At 57.2% G+C, this 19,473-nt stretch overlaps 1 protein-coding gene and 1 non-coding gene across 2 annotated transcripts; both read left to right on the forward strand.

Moving 5' to 3' along the window:
- The first annotated feature begins 239 nt into the window (after positions 1-239).
- TRNAR-UCU (transfer RNA arginine (anticodon UCU)) lies at positions 240-332 on the forward strand. The gene is made up of 2 exons: positions 240-276; positions 297-332. It is a non-coding gene; the product is annotated as a tRNA-Arg (tRNA).
- Positions 333-5,260: 4,928 nt separating this feature from the next.
- On the forward strand, positions 5,261-18,122 carry MVD (mevalonate diphosphate decarboxylase). Its single transcript, XM_065416687.1, has 10 exons — positions 5,261-5,330; positions 6,775-6,845; positions 8,661-8,775; positions 9,745-9,891; positions 10,234-10,433; positions 11,120-11,194; positions 13,770-13,988; positions 15,307-15,422; positions 16,047-16,155; positions 17,306-18,122. Exons 1-10 carry the CDS (start codon positions 5,261-5,263, stop codon positions 17,384-17,386), a joined length of 1,203 nt encoding a protein of 400 aa, XP_065272759.1. The 3' UTR covers positions 17,387-18,122.
- The last annotated feature ends 1,351 nt before the right edge of the window (positions 18,123-19,473 follow it).

The following is a 19,473-nucleotide window of genomic DNA, read 5'->3' on the forward strand; positions in this document are numbered from 1 at the left end:
AGCATGCATCTAAGAAACTGCATGTCCCTGGCTTCCTTTGCCCAGCCTCCTGCCAAATGAGTCCTGCTGAAGAAATACATCAAGGCTGGCAGAGTCCAAACCTCCACCAGGATCTTTCTTCTTTTTCTTCGACTGTCCCTCCATGCGAGGGGCATGTCTGCCAAGGGGGTCACTAGTGAGTTTTTAGGGGCCGAGGAGCCCAATTCATGTGCTGCAGATTTTCTTATAGCTGCAACAAGGGCTCTGTGGCACAATGGATAGTGCATTGGACTTCTAGCTTGATGACCACTGAAGTCATTCAAAGGTTGTGGGTTCAAGTCCCACCAGAGCTGTTTTACACCCCCTCACAGTGAATGTGCTGAAACTGAAGGATATTCCACTCATCAGCACCAAGACTGGTTTGACAATCCTGGCATTAATTCAACGGAAAAGAAATGCATCCCATAACTGACAAAATGATTCCTCTGACCAAGGAAAACAGGAGTCCTGTCACTTGCTTAAAGCCAAAGTCCAAAGGAAGCTATGTGACATCAGAAACAATCAGGATCTTTCTCTAGCTTCAAAACCAGTTCTTGGGAGGGACTGGTCATTGTTAATTCCTGTCTAGGCCACTGGTCGAAGGTGAGTGAAAACTGTTACCATTTGAGGGCTGGTCGCTGGCCCACGTGCCATGGATTGGCACATCAAGTCCAGTTCCCGGCAGACTCCACACACAGAAATGACAGTGGCACTAACTATCCGGCTGCTGATCAGTCTCTGCAGACAGGTGGGTGACTTGATTTCCCTGGGGAGACGGCCAGATTGGAATAGTAGACAGATAAATCCATCGTGCGTGGCAGGAACACTCCCTGCTCACCAGTCTCAACCTCCCTTTGCTCAGTTTTACACCTTATTAATTTCTAACACGCCCACGGAATGTTTTGCAATTGACTTTGATGGAGCAGGAGCGAGCCCTAAATCTCAGCTCACCCCGTTTGAAGGTCCCAGCCGGATCCCCCAGGCTCTAGGGCTGGAATCCTGCAAAGCAGCTCCAGGCTGCCTGCTCGGAGGATACTGGCCAGTGGAATCAAGAGCCGGCTTCTGAAATTTAGGTAATCCCTGCAAACCATGAGAACGACCCAGCAGGGCACTGGCTGGTTCAGGGATGTGCCCATGGGCTGCAGACCCTCTTGCCTCTCGATGACCCATTCAAACCAGGCTGGTACTAACCTAAAACCTTTTCATCTGGTGACCATTTGGCTGCCTCTATGAAACACAGGGTTGCCAACCGAACACCCTAGCACTGCCCCTTCCCTGAGCCCCCCGCCCCCGCTCACTACATTTCCCCCTCCCTCAATGGCTTGCTCTCCCCCACCCTCACTCACTTTCACTGGGCTGAGGCAGGGGGTTGTGGTGCGGGAGGGGGTGAGGGCTCTAACTGCGGCTGTGGCCTCCGGGGTGGAGCCAAGGGGTTGGGGTGAGGGCTCTAGCTGGGGGTGTGGGCTCTGGGGTGGGGCCGGGAATGAGGGATTTGGGGGGCAGGAGAGGGCTCCAGGCTGGCAGGTGCGGCAGAGGGGTTCAGGGTGTGGGAGGGTCTCTGGGCTGGGGCAATCAGTTGGAGTGCAGGAGGGGGTGAGGGCTCCGTCTGGAGGTGCGGGTTCTGGGGTGGGGCTGGGGGGGTTCAGTGTGCGGGAGTGGGTTGAGGCAGGGGGTTGGGATGCAGGGGGGCTCCATCTGAGGGTGCTGGGGCTGGGGAGGAGGGGTTTGGGGTGCAGGAGGGGGCTCCGGGTTGGGGGGATGCTCAGGGCTGGGGGTTGGGGCTTGGGGTTTGTGGCATGGGCTTATCTCTGGCGGCTCCCGGTCAGCAGTGCAGTGGGAGGGTTACTAAGGCAGGCTTCCTGCCTGTCCTGACTCCGCGCTGTGCCCCGGAAGTGGCTCACAGGTCTGGCTCCTAGGCAGAGGTGCAGCAGGAGGCTCCGCTCGCTGATTTCGCCTGCAGGCACTGCCCCCGTAGCTCCCATTGGCTGTGGTTCCCGGCCAATGGGAGTGCGGAGCCGGTGCTCAGGACAGGGGCAGTGCGTGGAGCCCCGTGGGCCCCCTCACCACCGCCTAGGAGCCGGACTGCTGGCCGCTTCCGGGGCGCAGCACAAAGCCAGGACAGGTAGGGACTAGCCTGCCTTAGCTCTGCAGCACCGCTGACCAAACTTTTAACGGCCCGATCGGCGGCACTTTTTCGAGCAGGTGTTCCGGTTGAAAACCAGACACTTGGTCACCCTAATGAAACGAGGCCTGGATCCCTGCCCAGTTCACAGGCCTCTGTGCAGTCTACATGGTTTTATAAAAACATGATAATAAGTGACTATAATGCAAATGGGATATGCTTTGTGCAAAAGGTCTCTTGTAAGGTATCATTACAAAGCTCATAATCTACTGAGTGTGATCATCCTATTTGTAGAAATGTACCACTCTTGTATCTAAAACTAGAAATATAAAATGTAACTCTGAGGGCCTATTGTAATTATGTAAAGTGTGGGCCATTAATGATGGTTTGGAATCTTGATGACTCCCATTGTCTGCAGATGGCTGTTTACCTGTGAGTCTCCCTGTATATGTGTGTGCTGGCAAGTGAGTAATGAAGTCTTGCAGTGACATGTGATCATGTCACCTGAACTGGAATCCATCTTTAACCTGGTGCTTTTCCAGTGAGGGGAGGGGGTGGGAACCCAGAGGAACAAAGGGTTCCCGCCTTATGCAAAAGATATATAAAGGGGTGGAAGAGAACTGAGAGGGAGAGAGGAGCCATCATGGAGAATCCCCTAGATAACACCTAAGCTGGAACAAAAGCTGTACCAGGGGAAAGAATTGTGCCCAGGCCTGGAAGGTGTCCAGTCTGAGAAAAACTTACTGAAGCATCTCTGAGGGTGAGATTATCTGTATTTAGTTTGATTAGGCATAGATTTGCGCATTTTATTTTATTTTGCTTGTGACTTACTTTGTTCTGTCTGTTACTACTTGGAACCACTTAAATCCTACTGTCTGTATTTAATAAAATCACTTTTTATTTAGTAATTTACTCAGAGTATGTATTAATACCTGGGGGAGCAAACAACTGTGCATATCTCTCTATCAGTGTTATAGAGGGCGAACAATTTATGAGTTTGCCCTGCATAAACTTTATGCAGGGTAAAACGGATTTATCTGGGTTTAGACCCCATTGGGAGTTGGGCATCTGAGTGCTAAAGACAAGCACACTCCTGTGAGCTGGTTTCGGGTAAACTTGCAGCTTTGGGACAAGTGATTCAGACCCTGAGTCTTTGTTAGAGCAGACTGGAGTGTCTGGCTCAGCAAGACAGGGTGCTGGAATCCTGAGCTGGCAGGGAAAACAGGAGCAGGGGTAGTCTTTGCACATTGGGTGGCAGCTCCCAAGGGGGTTTCTGTGATCCAACCCGTCACAGTCACCCTAATGAAACGAGGCCTGGATCCCTGCCCAGTTCACAGGCCTCTGTATCAGATAGACCGTTCCACAAGGCACCAATCTGTCCCTTTGCTGGCAGTTGCAGCAAAGCCACCAAGAAGTGAATGGGAGACAAAGGCCTTTGGGGGAACCTCACCCTGCTGCCGCCCATGCTGCATGAACAGAGGCCCAGATGCTCAAAGTATTAAGGTGCCCAACTCCCATTGGAGTCAAAGGATCTGGGTCAGAGGGCTGCAGCTGCAAAGGGCCATCCACACAGTGTCTCAACGTCTCCAGAGTCAGCAAGTGGCAGTGCATTTCTCGGCAATGAAGGGTAAAAGAGCCTGGGCCAGAGAAGGGGAGGAAACCAGCTGGCTTTAATGCCCGAGGATGACACATGGACCTACCAAGTTCACTCATTTCCCTTCTCGCCACAGCTGCCTGTAGAACAAATGCATCCAGGTGTATGAGGCTCAGAACCAGCACCAGAGCCAGGCAGCCATATTCACAGGATCTGCCTGCCCACCAGGGCTGACCCATGCTTGGCAGGAGAAAGAAGAGGAACTAAAGGGCCAGGCTGAATGTTACTTCAAGGAACTCTGGTTACACATTCCCTAGTGGCTAAACTCTTGTGACCCAAATTACACACAGGCTGCTTCCTCAGCTCTCTTTGAGCTGTCCATGTCCTGCTGACATTGCTGGAAGTTACCCAGCCCCTGAGGGATGTGTACTACTGTGCAGGAAAACATAGGGCCCCAGGGCTGAATCTCCTCTCTCATGGGTGTCAATCAGGAGTGACACCCTGGTTGGCTACACAGGAATGGGGCACTGCCAACCTCAAATGTTAAAAATCCCCCCCCCCCCAAATCACAAGATTGGCTTAAAAATTACAAGAGTTATAAAAATAACAAATGCCTGGTTCTTTTTATTTGCCTGCTGGTGTCTGAGCCCTTGGGGGGAGGGGGGGGGAGGATATTTGTAAGCTTTCCTCTGCAACCACAAAGGCTAGAAACGTACTAGTTTAAAATGAAAGCTGTGATTTCCCATGCAATCCCCTGACTCCAGAAGCTGGGGCTTTCCAAAATCTTAGGAGGTACATAGATTTTTACAGTGCTTGGACAAGTCAGCTGTTAAACAGTAAGAGAGTCTCTGACTTGGCTAGAGTGGCACTACTGCCTCACCATGAAAACCCCCAAATATCCCCCCAGCCTCCCAAATGTTGCAAATATCCCCAAACCCTCCCAAAGTCACATAAGCCACCATATAACATTGCGAGACCTGGCAACCTGGGTAGTCTGGTGTCAGTGACCCCAGGATCAGCCCCCCAGGCTGCTCAGCTGCAGGATCAGTCCCTAATTCTGGCCACCCCAGCCCCCACCCCTCCCTTGGGTTTGCCTATAGTGTCATGGCCGACGCTGGAACCCTAGGGCCTGAATGACGGTGGCACTAGTATACACTGCGCATGTGCACGCTATTCCACTCACTAATATGGCACCTGGTGGACCGTAGCAACATTCCCCTCTTCGTGTGACAGCTAAAACCCTCCGGGTGGTAACGTGCACCCGGCGCCACCAGGGTTCCTCCTGCTGGGTGCGGAGGGGGCGGTCGGCGTCCATCTTCCGATCCCTCCCATTGGTTGACAGAGCCAGCCGTGGGCGGGGCGCCGGTGCTGATTGGAAGCGGCGGGAGCGGCTGGTGTTCCGCTAGCCAATCCGCTCCCGTCAGCTGATGGGTGTGTCGCGCGGGGCAGACACGTGTGGGAGGGCAGCTGCCTTTCAGGGGCTTGCAACGCCGGGCAGGACCCACTGGGCCTCTGCAGCCCCCGGCATGGCTGAGGAGAAGCCCCTCACCGTGGTGACCTGCACAGCCCCTGTCAACATCGCGGTCATCAAGTACTGTGAGTATCCCCCTGCCCCTCTGGCCTGCCGGGGCTCGGTGCCCCGTCCCCTCTCCCGGGCACGCCCCCTTCGTGCCCGGCCCCTGGCTCTCCCCGGTCCCAGGGCAGCGCCCCAGAGGGCGGGGGGGACCCCGTATCCCTCAATCGCCCCCAATAAGGCCCTGGGGTCGGCAACGGCTGCAGTTTTCTGAGTGAACAAACGGCTGCGTCTCTCTGTTAGACTGTGTAAGCTCCTTGGGGCAGGGACTGCGCCTTCCAGCGGGGTGGCGCTTTCCACCCCAGCCCCCTCCAGAGAGCGGCTTTCATCAAGGGCAGGGGAGCAGGTGAGGGGGGGCTGGGCCACGAGAAGAGCCCTGTCAAAGCCTGTCTCATTGAGGCTGGAAGTCTTGGAGGAGCTGCAAGTTGCCAAATGCCATTACCCAGGTGAAGTCCCTTCCAGACTCCGTCTAACAGGACTGGAACGCTGGCTGGACCAAGCACAGGATGGGGGCATAGCTAGGGGGAAAGGCCTCTACGTGGGCTCTTGGCATCCTGTTCGGCCCTGTGTTCCCTGCCGGGCGGGCCGTCAGGCCTCTCTTTAATGGGGCTGACTTTGGCTTGTTCTCTATTCCTGAGTTTGCAGATTTTGCCCTCGTTTATGTGTCTTAGGCCTGGTCTACACTAACCCCCAACTTCGAACTAAGGTACGCAACTTCAGCTACGTGAATAACGTAGCTGAAGTCGACATACCTTAGTTCGAACTTACCGCGGTTCAGACGCGGTCCACACGCGGCAGGCAGGCTCCCCGTCGACTCCGCGGTACTCCTCTCGCCGAGCTGGAGTACCGCAGTCGACGGCGAGCGCTTCCGGGATCGATATATTGCGTCCAGACCAGATGCGATAAATCGAACCCGGAACTTCGATTCCCAGCCGCCGAACTAGCGGCTGGGTGTAGACATACCCTCAGTCTCTGCAGCTCCAGTTGTCATGGCGGTACACACTGTAGGGTTTAATAAATTAAAACAGAGGCTGTGGTAACTAACCAGCAATTGCCCAGAAAAGCTGAACACTGGGCACTGTGAAAGTCTCTGTTAACTAAGAATCCCCTGAGCTGAGTGCATCTCAGTTTCAGTGAACTGCAGAGGGGCTGTGGCCCAGCACAAGAAAGCAGGAAAATGAGTACTAGTGACGCCGCTAATAAACTGGGTGAGGCAGGCAGAATGAATTCTGCAGCCGTGACCTTGTCAAACCTGTTTCTTGTATCCATTTGGCTGTGGGCTGATGAGGATTATTTGGAAGTGACTTGTGTGTCTCTGACTTATTGCATTATTGGGCTCCTCTGATGGATCTCCATGTGCCTGAGGGCAACTGCTGAGGCAGGAACCTGAGTGATTAACTGTTTGATGAGAGCCCTGTTCTAATGACGGGGCTCTCGGTGCTGATTTTGCCATCTAATCTCTTCCAGGGGGGAAGCGAGACGAAGAGCTGATTTTACCCATCAATTCCTCTCTGAGCATCACCCTGCACCAGGACCAGGTTGGTATGAACTTGTAATAAAAGCCCAGGAAAGATGTTTCTCGGGAGTGAATCGGAGCTGAGGCTGCTAGAGAAGAGAGATCGTTAATGGTGGGACTGGAGCAGAGAGGGGGGGTTTCATTTGGGAGTGAAAAAACAGCAGCCACTCTTCTTCTGGGAACAATCAGGCAAACATTCAAGGAAAAAGGTGGTAACTTTCTTCCCAAAGGGCTTGGAAATGATGGGCCACCATGGGAGAAACATCTGCCCCAAAGTGTGGTTTGCTATAAACCCCATTGTAAGCTTGTCATAGAAATCTTTCCCCTCTCTGCTTTCTGTGGTTGTCTAGTTCATTCCCCAAGGACCAGTACAAGGTTGTCCCCTGTGGCTCCTGTCCCTTCCCTTGGGAGAATATTCCACAGCCTCCTGGGTCACAGCGTCGGGACTTATTTCCTGATATTTCGCCAACGTTTTCCCTTATTTTAATCTCATTTTGCCCAGTCCATCCCTTGGTGTAATCATTAACTCCTGGGAATTCAGTGGAGTTCCCTTCGGCCCTTCATATTTAGATCCCTGTGATCTGGCCCTCTGCAGTGTTTGAATTGGCATCTGTGCTTAGAGATACGTATCCAGCCACGTATTCGCTCAGTGCTTCCCCACAGGGCGAGGTGGGTGCAGCTTGGTGGAAAGGCGGGGACTTGGGATCCAAAGGGATCTCTGATTGGCCCGTGGCCTGTGGTGAAGTGCTGCCTAGTCTCGGGTAGGGTGACCAGATGTCCCGATTTTTGGGTCTTTTTCTTATATAGGCTCCTATTACCCACCCCCACCCCCGTCCCAATTTTTCACATTTGCTGTCTGGTCACCCTAGTCTCGGGTGACTTGTTGCGCTCAGCCCCGAATAGACACTTCTAGGGCCTTGGGAAGGTCATGGCCAGGCTCGCTCTCATAAAGGTGAGAGGTGCCAGCCCGTCTGGTGGCTGTCAGGGATGCCTCTTCCCATGTTCACACCGGAAGGAGTATTGCCTGGTGGCAGGAACACCTGGGTTCGCTTCCCACATCTGCCACTCGCTTGCTGTGTGTGGCCTTGGGCCAGTCACTTCCCAACTCTGTGCCTCAGTTTCCCCATGTGTAAAGTGGGGATGATAGTATTTACCTACTGCTGGGGGTTACGCGGCTGTGAGATCCCAGGTGAGCGGTGGTATAAATAGAAACCTTTTCTTTTATTATTATCCTAGCAAAATGTGTAAGCCGCTGCCCCATGGGCTAAGGGGTTGGGGGCACCTAGCTTTCGCTCTACGTACACTTGCGGTGAGAGTGGAGCCACTCTGTAAAACAAAGTAAACTTTGCAGAGAATCCGTTCACACATTCAGCAGGGCCGGGTGGGTGGCTGCCTGTGTGGGGAGGGGGTGTCCGGTGGGCAGGGTGCTGGACTGGGAGTTGAAAGACCATGGTTCTAGTCCCACCTCTGCCACTGACCTCTGCTGACCTTGGGCAAGTCTCTTCCACTTGTGTCAGCAATTCAGGGGATTGTGTCACTCTGCCTTGTACAGTGCCTAGCACAAGGGGGGCCTTTGGGTGCTGCCATGATAGAGAGCAATCGTGAGGCGTTGGAATAATTCTGGGCTTTTGTTCTTCCTCGTTATAAATAGAACTCCCTCTGGGGTGGGGGACGGGGGCTTCGTGCGGCCCCCAGGGTGGTGCGTAGTGGTCACTGCCGCGGGGTGGGGCTCAGCGCCAATCTCCGGAGCTAAATCTAACCGTGTGCTTGCACGTCGCTGGAACGCCCCCTCCGGGCTCTGGCTGCAGCTCAGCGGGCTCTGATCTCTCCCTCCCAGCTTAAAACCACCACCACAGCTGCCATCAGCAGAGACTTCAAAGAGGACCGGCTCTGGCTGAACGGGGAGGAGGCCGACGTCGGGCACCCACGGCTGCAGTCCTGCCTGCGGGAGAGTGAGTATCCTGGTGGTGGGCAGGACGGGCGCAGCCAGTTGGGCTGGTGGTGAGCAGCTGGCATTGCCAGGGGGCAGGCCCCAGTTTGAGCCCCCAGCTCTCCCTGCCTCCCTTGCAAAGGCAGTGCCATGTGCCTCAGGGGGGACCTCTCCTGGTTGATCAGGGAACTGCATGGTCTCTCCCAGACCTGGGACTCCATCTAGTCATGGTGCTCGCACCAGGCCAGTGGCCAGAATACAGGACCGAGGGGCGTGTAGGGGCAGTGTGAAGGAGGGGGCTCATTGGGCTCCCAAAGCGGGCAAGTCCTGTCACCTGCGGGGAGGGCAGGTGGTCGAGGTCTGTCTCAGTCCCTTGGGTTTCCCATATACTTCCAAGTTGCTGGGAGCATGATCCCCACCGGGCGTGCTCAGTACCTCCCTACAAGGCCATATGCAAGCTGCACGTGGGACTCCTGGGGTCCATTCCCAGCCATGCCACTGGTTCCCCACGTGACCCTGCACAGGATGCCACCCTGCTCCGTGCCTCAGTTTCCCCCTCTGTCAAACCTCCCCCCTATTCTTCGGGGATCGAAGGGCTGTATTTAAAGCTTGTGAAGTGCTTTGAGACCCTTGCTGATTGGGGGGTGGAGGCTGCTTCTCTGGGACGTACCCCACTCCCTGAAAGTCCCTTGTGATACCCCAGCACAGGCCCTCTCCTGCCCTGCCCAGAACCCATCCAGCAGAGCGAGGAGGGGTATGCAGATACCTCTGGCTGGCACCATGGCCCTGCTGCTGCCGCCAAGCTCGTCATCTTCTCTCCAGCACCCAAGGGGTTAATTCCCAACACAGGCAGCTGGTCCTGCTCGCTGCGGGGAGGGGGTGTCAGGTGCTACCCATGGACCTGCCGCCTCCAGCCCAGCCCCTGTGGAACCCACTGAGGCAGGTCAGATGCCTCCTGAACATCTAAGCCCCGCTCTGCTCTGTCCTGCAGTGCGCCGCCTGGCCAGGAAGCGGAGAGGCGGCAGTGCTGGGGCCGCGGCCCCCCTCAGCCTGGCCTACAAAGTGCACGTCGCCTCGGTGAACAACTTTCCCACAGCAGCCGGCCTGGCGTCTTCAGCAGCGGGGTACGCCTGCCTGGGTGAGTGCGTGGGTGTGTATGTGCTGGGCTGTCCCTGCTCCTGGCTCTTGAGAGGGGATACCGGGCTGTCCCTTCCCCCACACACACCCTGGAGAGATTGGAGGGTGGGCTGTTCATACCCCCCCCATGCCCTGCACCGGTCTGCTGTGGCCCCCCTTCCTCCCCCGTTGCTGGGCCGTGCTAGAGTGGGGATGGGAGAGAAACTTGGGGGGGGCCGTCAGGGGACGGGCGACCCTGGGATAGGTCCAGGGGGCTGGATGCTGGCGGAGCCCTGGGGCCAGCCCCTGTGGGTGGGGAGCGAGTCCCCCAGCCGTGCTGACCTTGCCCCGTCTTGTGTCCCAGTGCACACCCTGGCCCGGCTGTACGGCGTGGAGGGCGAGCTCTCCGAGGTTGCCCGCCAGGGCTCGGGCAGCGCTTGCAGGAGCATGCTTGGGGGCTTCGTGCAGTGGCTGATGGGGGAGCGGCCCGATGGCAAAGACAGCATTGCCCAGCAGGTGGCGCCGGAGACGCACTGGCCGGAGCTCAGAGTGCTCATCCTGGTGGTGAGTGAGAACGGGGTGACGGCCCAGGGGGTCTGGTACCCCTAGGTCACGGCATCCATCTGGCCTGAGCCCGGGGGTGGGGCAGGAAAAGCATTATGGGATGGCGAGGAGAGAGCGAGAGCTAGTGGCTGCTTCCCCGCTGGGACTCCTGGGTTCTGTTCCCAGCTCTGGAAGGGAAGTGTGGGCTATTGGTTAGAGCAGGGACCTTGGCATCCGGACTCCTGGGTTCTGTGCCAGCCTCTCCTGCTTACTAGACCTTGGGCGAGTCACTCCCACTCCCTGTGGCTCATTTTTCCCCTGCAGTCCCGGGCCTGCCTCCCGACGGGGCGGGAGGTTCATCTGCGGGGGTACGTTCCAGACGGGACTCTGGCTAATAGGGCTCTTGCAGGCAGTTGCTCTCTGAGCCTGAGAACCTATCGGCCCAGACCTGGACTCTGAGGTTTGCTGCGCCCTCCCTTGGGAGGGAGAGCAGCGTCCGTTCCCGGTGTGCTGGGGGGCGTGGAGTCAGCGTGGTTTGGGGGTTTAGGGGTGAGGTACTCCCAAGAATGTCACAATTGGGGTGGGGCAGCTGACTGCCCCCAGGTGGTGAGATCTGCTCCCCAAGCATCTGGGGGCCGCTGCACCTTCCTCTGGGTGGGGAGAGCCCTTGGGGATGCTGATGCCAAGTGCTTTCTCCCCCCCTGCAGGTAAGCGCTGAGAAGAAGCCGGTGGGCAGCACGGCTGGGATGCAGACAAGCGTGGACACCAGCCTCTTGTTGAAGGTTTGAGGCGGGAGCCCTGTTCTCAGCCCTGTGCCACACAGGGGTGGCGGGCAGGTGGGGGCAGGGGTTTCCCTTGCTCACGTTTGATCTAGCTGCCCCTGCGATGCTGCTGGGGCAGACGGGGGCGCTGGAGTTTGGAATAACCCCCGAATCACTCAAATAAATCCCAGAGCAAAGGAGGCCTGCTGCTAACTCCCTGCTCCCTCACCTCCCCTGTGCTCCAGCACCTGCCCCTGGAGCCATGCTGGGGGGCGTTTGACTCCTGACCCCGGTGACTGGAATTGTGGAATTTGGTGGAATCTAAACTCTCCTGCTTCAGGGCCTGAGGTGACCTCTAGCTAATGGCGGCCGGGAAGGGGGGGTTATTCCGTCCATTCTGTCTGCAGGGCTGCCGGGCCTGATGCCCTGCTCCCTTGCAAAGTCTGCCGGACCTTTGAGTGCATTTCTTGGTGTTTTTCCAGCTCCTTCCAGCACCACGAATCCATGTCAGTGCAACGTGGGCCCCGGTCACCAGCGTGACTGGGCGCCTTGGAATGCATTCAGAGAAACAGCTTATTGCTGGCGGGCTGTAATGCAGCGTGGCTGGAGACCCCGAGACCCGCTAGCTTTGAGTCTCCTCCTCCGGGATCCGAGGGTGTGGCCTGCACGTCGGGGAGGTGTCCGGGCTCTACCCAAGTGGCCATGGGCTGAGTTTTCAGACAGCTGCCGGAACATCACTGACTGTGTTAACAACTCAGCCAGCAGTGGCATTGTGATGTGACTGGAGACCCTTTGTAGCAGAAGCACTAATTCTGTTCAGAGGGTGTGAGGGAGATTTGGGAGCCCACCCCCGGCATCCCCTTCAAAACAGGACAAAGCAGCCCTGCACAGCCCATGGGGAGCAGCCGTGCACTGGCCCCTGGTGGGGAGGGGCTGTTATCAGTGGTTCACAGTCATGCTGGAAGGGCATAACGAGTGGGGTCCCGCAGGGATCGGTTCTGGGTCCAGTTCTGTTCAGTAGCTTCATCAGTGATTTAGATAATGGCATGGAGAGAACACTTATAAAGTTTGCGGATGATACCAAGCTGGGAGGAGTTGCAAGTGCTTTGGAGGACAGGATTAAAATTCAAAATGATCTGGACAAACTGGAGAAATGGTCTGAAGTAAATAGTATGAAATTCAATAAGGACAAAGGCAAAGTACTCCATTTAGGAAGGAACAATCAGTTGCACACATACAAAATGGGAAATGACTGCCTACGGAGGAGTACCGCGGAAAGGGATCTGGGGGTCACAGTGGATCACAAGCTAAATGTTAGTCAACAGTGTAACACTGTTGCAAAAAAAGCGAACATAATTCTGGGATGTATTAGCAGGAGTGTTGTAAGCAAGACCTGAGAAGTAATTCTTCCGCTCTACTCTGCACTGATTAGGCCTCAGCTGGAGTATTGTGTCCAGTTCTGGGCGCCACATTTCAGGAAAGATGTGGACAAATTGGAGAAAGTCCAGAGAAGAGCAACAAAAACGATTAAAGGTCTAGAAAACGTGACCTATGAGGGAAGATTGAAAAAATTGGGTTTGTTTAGTCTGGAGAAGAGAAGACTGAGAGGGGACATAACAGTTTTCAAGTACATAAAAGGTTGTTACAAGGAGGAGGGAGAAAAATTGTTCTTAACCTCTGAGGACAGGACAAGAAGCAATGGGCTTAAATTGCAGCAAGGGAGGTTTAGGTTGGACATTAGGAAAAACTTCCTACCTGTCAGGGTGGTTAAGCACTGGAATAAATTGCCCAGGGAGATTGTGGAATCTCCATCATTGGAGATTTTTAAGAGCAGGTTGGACAAACACCTGTCAGGGATGGTCTAGATCAGGGGTCGGCAACGTTTGGCACGCGGCTCGCCAGGGTAAGCACCCTGGTGGGCCGGGCCAGTTTTATTTACCTGCTGACGCGGGAGGTTCGGCCGATCGCGGCCCCCACTGGCCGCGGTTTGCCGTCCCGGGCCAATGGGGGCGGCGAGAAGCGGCGCGGGCCTGTGATGTGCTGGCCGCGGCTTCTCACCGCCCCCATTGGCCCGGGACGGCGAACCGCGGCGAGTGGGGGCCGCGATCGGCCGAACCTCCCGCGTCAGCAGGTAAATAAAACTGGCCCGGCCCGCCAGGGTGCTTACCCTGGCGAGCCGCGTGCCGAACGTTGCCGACCCCTGGTCTAGATAATACTTAGTCCTGCCTTGAGTGCCGGGGACAGGACTAGATGACCTCTCGAGGTCCCTTCCAGTTCTACGATTCTATGACTCCTCCAGCTCTCCTGGCTCTGATCCTCTCCTGGCTCTTTTCCCGCCTTTGTAGGGGCATGTTGGTGGGTGGGGCCTTGCTGGGAGCAGCCCCTCCCAATGGTTGTGTGTGGGGGGGCAGGATTAGAGAGGGTGCGGTCCAACCCTCTCTCCCCCCCCGCTGTGATGAGGTGCCCCCACTGGATGATGGTGCCAAGGAGATGGCACTGGTGCCCAATATAGTAATGAGACTTTGTGGGTCTCCCCATCCCAATGTAATGGGGTGCCCCCCAGCCCGATGTAACTGTCCCTGTCGCCCCATTGCAGCACCGCGCAGAGGTGGTGGTGCCGGAGCGCATGGCCCAGATGATCCAGTTCATCCAGCAGCGAGACTTTGAGGGCTTTGGCCAGCTGACCATGAAGGACAGCAACCAGTTCCATGCCACCTGCCTGGACACCTTCCCTCCCATCTTCTACCTCAATGACGTCTCCCGGCGCATCATCGCCCTGGCCCACCGATTCAACGCCCACCACGGCAAGACCAAGGTGGGCTCAGTGCGGGATACGCGGACGGAGCTGGCATCAGGGGTGCATAGCCTGGCACTTCGGGCACGGCCTCCTGGTTCAGAGGGGCTTGTCCTTGTACCAAGGCGACAGGGTCAGGGGAGCGAGTGTCAGAGCCCCATGATTGGAGAGTGGTGTCTGTCCGCTCAGAACCTGTGCCATGCACCGGTAGAGCCATTGGCCACCCCTTTGAGATCTCCCGGGGCCGATCTGCTGTGCCAGGCACTACATGTGCTCAGGCAGGTCCTAGGGAAGCTTGGGATTTCCCCAGGAGGATTGTGGGAGTTGGGAGACTTTTACCACGTTCTCCCCTGGCACCCAAGAGTCCCCCACAGCCATGTACCATTGTCCACCATGTGCTGCGGCTTGGAGCAGCGTTGGGAACTCTGGGGTATGTGCCCAGAAGACGCTGCTTCCAACCTAACAGGGCAGCGCAGTCAGGCTGTCGGGGCCGGACAGCGAACAGGTGTAGGGCTGCACTGACTCGTGACCGCTACGCGGGAGGTCACTTCCTAGTGGAGTGATGCCCCGTTGAGGGCTCTGGTGTATGACAAAAGGCTCCTTGCTGCCCCAGAGGACCTGCCCCTAGGAAACCAACTAAAATCGGCCTCCCCGTGAGAGTGATTTATACTGCTCGGCTTCTGCCACCCACCCTGCAGCACCTACCCCCCTTCCCCACTGACTAGCCTTCAGCAAATCTCCATCACGTGTCCCTGACTGTTTGTGGGAAACGCGTGGGATCCCGCAGCCCCACTCCCTGGGACGTGATGGAGTCGAGCAGTTGGTGGATGAGCGGACGAGGTGCAGTCGGCTCACATGCTTCAGGAGGCCCGTTGCTCTTTGCGGGGCTCAGGAAGGGATCCCCACCCCAGATGCAGCTGTCAGGGGGTGGGAAGTGGTTCCTTCTGTGGCACCGGGCGTTGCCCATGAATACTGGATCTGGTGGACCCCTGGGCAGGATCTGTTTGCCCACCCAGCCGTGCTAGCACCAGCCCTGTTGCGTGGCAGGGGGAGGGAATGTGCATCTCGCTGGGGGCAGATGAAACAGGAAGCAGCTGCTGCTTTTCACGCTGCCTTCCTCGAGCAGGTGTTTCTCTCTGGCCAGCCCCATTCACCCGCCCCCTGAACTCCCTGCTCTGGTGCCAGCGTGCTGCCGGGCACCGGACAAGCAAAGGCTGCAGCTGTGGGGCCAGGCGAGTGTTTCGGTGCGAGTGGGACCCAGGGCACCGAGCGCTGGAGCCCGCTGGGGACAGGCAGCCCTGCTCCAGGTGCGTCGCTGACCACGTCCGCTCTGTCGTAGGTGGCCTACACCTTCGACGCTGGCCCCAACGCCGTGGTCTTCACCCTGGCGGACACGGTGGAGGAGTTTGTGGAAGTGGTGAAGTGCAGCTTCCCCCCTGAATCTAACGGAGACCAGTAAGTCGCACACGCCCCGTTCAGCTAACGCGGTGTGCTGGGGATTGGGGTAGCAGGGGCTGCGGGTCGGGACTGAGGGGCACCAGCAGAGGGGCGGGGGACAATGCTGCTCTGGATTGAGGGATATCTGTAGGGCTGTGGAAGGCTGGGGTTCCCAAGGCTGGGCTAGCAGGGGAGGGGGCTGCAGGCTGGGACTGAGGGGCATTGGCAGTGCTTGGGGTGGGGGTGCAGTGGGGCACCAGGAGCAAGTTGGCAGGCAGGGCTGTTCCCTCTGCCCTGCCCCTTTGATTCTGATCCATCCAGGGTCTCTAGCTGCTGCTCTCAGCTCTGCCGCTGCGTTCCCGGGGCCCAGGGCCTGCAGCAGCCGGAGGGTTTGGGGCTGTCAGGCAGCACTAGCGTGGTCTGCCCGCGACGGACTAAGGCGGGAGCTCTAGGAGTTTGGTCTCGGCCTGGAGTGAGACAGAGCCAGTCTGCAGCAGATGAGGGGGCAGCCCGAGGTGTCCCGGCGCAGGGGGGAGATGACTGAGAGGGCAGCGACTCCCAGCCCCATTTGACCCCCCCATCTCCCCTCTCTTGGGGTGTGCACCGCGTACCCCCACCGATACCCCCTTTGTGCCCCCGCAGGTTCCTGAAGGGGCTGCCGGCCAGGCCCGCCTCGCTCTCGAAGGAGCTGCTCTCCGCTGTGGTGCTGGAGCCTGTTCCTGGGGCGATCCGGTACATCCTCCTCACCGAGGTACGGCGCGGGGCTGGGCCTGGGGCCGGTGGGGGGTGCTGTCGCAGACCCGGGCCCAGCCACGCTGCGGAGCTCGAACGTGGCTGACGCCAGGCTTGGCTGTCTGCAGTGGCAGAAAGAAACCATGTTTGCACGGCCTGGAGTGGGGAACGAGGGGGGCTGGTCTGTTTGACTCTCCTCTGGGTCTCTGGCCATGCTCTGAACCCCAGAGTCTGAATTAGGGGTGGGGAGGGGGGCTTAGGTCCTCCTCCCCCATCCCCATTGCAAAGGGCGTCTTTAAGGACGAGCCCTGTGCCATGGGGGAGCGCCCCAAGATTCCTTGGGCGGGTCTGAGCACTGTGCAGATAGACTCTCTCATCGAGGCCTTGTCTACACTGCCACTTTCTCGCTCAGGGGTGTGAAAAAACACCCCTCTCCCCCCCCAGCGCTGCGAGTTTTAGCGCTGTAAAGCACCAGTGTAGACCGTGCCCCAGCGCTGGGAGCTGCGCCCCTTGAGGGGATGGGTTTTTTACAGCTCTCTCTCCCAGCGCTGGTGCCACAACAATGCTTTAACATTGTTGTTGAAGACACACCCGAGTTCTTTCCCGGCAGCTGGCTCCGCCCCATGCCAGCACCTGCTTCCTCTTTCTCTGAACTAGCGAAACGCCCAGCGGTCCCCTCGCTCATCAGCCGCGTGGAATCAGGGCCTGGAGGAGTCATGTGGCTTCCAGCCATGGGTTTGGCCAGTGCTGGTGTGAGAGGAAAGCCGCGCGTGATGCAAGGTGTCCCCTGGCATCCCAGGGTTAAATCCAATGTACCCACCAGAGTGCAGACTTGGGGGCAAGCATCCAGTTAAGGGCAGGAGGCATTGGAGGGGGAGCAGGCTGCTGGTGCAGACTTTGTCATCCCAGATTAGACCATGAGGTTCGCAGATCTGCAATGGCAGGAGACAGACCAGCGGCCTGCCCATCTCTGGCAGTGCAGTACTCAAAGGGGGCTTTCTTCTAACTTCCCCCATCGATAGGGCACCCGGTCAGCTGTTTGGTGCTGTCTAAACCCTCTGCTGTGTACGTAAAGCCCCGTGTCTGGGTCCCTCGCCTGTAGCACCCATGGGGTCCCAGCAGCCCTCTCCAGCTCCCCTCTGTAATGTGTGGGTTTGTTCCTTTTATAGCCAGGGCCGGGGCCTCAGCCTCTGGACGATCCCAACCTACATCTGCTGGGAGCAGATGGGCTTCCCTGCCCCAGCGCCTAAGCAGCCCCCTGCGGAGCAGCCGTCCGGCACCCTCAGCCTCAGGGAGACACGCTGAGCCAAGACGCTTCCAGCCTGCGGGGAACGTGGATTGTGACGATGCCGTTTCAGTCGCTGGCTCTCAGGAGAGCGGACAGGCATTCGGGGCTTGGCCTTGGGGAATCGATCCCAGCGAAGCTTGGGGATTGCTGGGGAGGTACAGTCTGGGAGAAGGTTTTCAGGTCCTGCTGTGCCTGCTGCTCCCTCTTGGGGGATTTAATGCTGGGGAAGAGCGCTGGTGACCAAAGCCCCCTCGCAGAACACATGCCACCTGGCCAGTGCCAGTGACCCACGCTGCCCAGCCAGTGTGCTGCTCCCCCCATCTGCCGGGGCCCCTCGGGAAAGGAGGGTCCCATCTCCATGGCCAATTCTGCCAGCAAAGGAGGGCAGTTGTGATGAGGCTGCTCGTCTGCTCGGAAAAGGACTGAGACTCCACAGCAAACCGCTTCCGGATGGGAACAGCTCCTGGTGCCAGCTGCCCTGGGCTCCTTTCTGGTGGGGCCTGATCTGGACTGACCTAGAGATGAAGGGCTCACCCATCCCCTTAGCCAGCTGGTGCCGCTCTCCAGCACAGCTCACCCCGTCCCAGGCTGCGCTGAGAAGCTGGGTTTTAAAAATGGAGCAATAGGAACAACTTTGAAATGTCCCTGCTTCCTTGTTGTTGGTTTTTAGGTGTAAATGCCCATGAATATCACTTTCTGAACCCAGAAGTGTCTGCTCAGTTTTTTACATTCCTGCCCTGCTTCCCTTCGCCCTGTGAAGGTCCAGCGGGAGCCCCCCAGAGGGATGGAGGCGAGGGTGTTGTCCAGGAAGAGGCTGGAAATGAAGCAGGTAGATTAAATTCCTGCATTACATTAGCAGCACTAAGCAGTCCAGTCCCACCACACATGTAGGATTGTTTCTTTCCATGGTGATTCCACAGCTACTTTAGCAAACGTTTGGAATAAAAGCCCTGGTGTCGGGGGCAAATTCTAGTTACTTTCTGCCTCCCTCCCATTCCCTTCTGCAGCTCCACTTGCAGGAGTTATTCTTCACTTCCCCTCTTAATAACGACCCCTCCACATGCTCCCAGTGGCATGCTGGTGCGGTGTGCTGCTCAACAGCTGCAGTGCTCCACCCCAGAGGCAGCTGCATTTCAGCGGTGGGTGGGTGAGTGATCACTAGTGTATACAGCCACTACAGCACTTGGAATGGAAGACATGTCGTATCCAACAGTTCTAGCAGCTGTATTGTTCAGAATCTTTTCCTAATGTCCCATAGCTCCTCCTGTTATCAGAGCCCGCTTACTCATGAGGAATTTGGCTACAGGCTGCTGGGTTGGTGTTTTTTTTTTGTTTTGTTTTGTTTTTAAAAGCCTTTCCTCATAGCGCATTCCAACACCTTGGTGGCTGTTCTCCCTTGTGCTTGTGACCTATTTGGTCCTGATGAAATCCCCAGTTTGGTGGAAGCTCTGGGGTGAGGGTTGCTATAGAAATGGCGTTGCCCATTCAGAAATTTGGCGGGGCTAGGGCTCTCAGTGGGGTAATGTGTGTGGTGGGGGGGGGGGGGGGGTTGCGTCACTTCCCGGGTCAGAGTAAAAGTTGAAGGGGCAGGCCCAGAAATGTGTGTAGAATGTAGAGCTCTGCCTGATGCCTTTGTATGGGTATTTCGAAGGCCGGGGTGGTGGAGATCTTGCTGGCCCGGGAGGAAAGTGGGTGATCCAAGAAGGGAGGAGACAGGAAGTGTTTGCTGTAAATCAGGGGTTGGGGGATAAGACGAAGGGAGCATTGGGGTGAGATGGCCTTAGCCGGCTCCGGGGGCAAGGAGGAACTGCCTTATCAACCCACAAGCATGAGGAAATTGATCAATTTCCTCACCACCTGATGGCAGCTGTGACCCCTTCAGCTGTGGCTTGCAAGCCCTAGGCTGGGTGCTGTAGCCAGAGGCTTGAGTGAAAACATTTCAGGCCAGGCCGGGCCCAAGGGTCCTTCCCCGTGCCTCACCCGCAGAGCAGGAGCAGGGCTCTGCTGGTGTCAGAGAGGGTCTGGACACCCAGCAGCTTTCCTCTCGTT

The sequence above is a fragment of the Emys orbicularis genome, chromosome 14, assembly GCF_028017835.1.
Source record: "Emys orbicularis isolate rEmyOrb1 chromosome 14, rEmyOrb1.hap1, whole genome shotgun sequence".
NCBI lineage: Eukaryota > Metazoa > Chordata > Testudines > Emydidae > Emys > Emys orbicularis.

Coding starts and splice junctions, on each gene's coding strand:
- MVD (XM_065416687.1), top strand. CDS start 5,261: ATGGCTGAGGAGAAGCCCCTCACCGTGGTGACCTGCACAGCCCCTGTC. Junction 6,846..8,660: donor TCACCCTGCACCAGGACCAG/GTTGGTATGAAC, acceptor TCTCCCTCCCAG/CTTAAAACCACCACCACAGC. Junction 11,195..13,769: donor ACACCAGCCTCTTGTTGAAG/GTTTGAGGCGGG, acceptor GCCCCATTGCAG/CACCGCGCAGAGGTGGTGGT.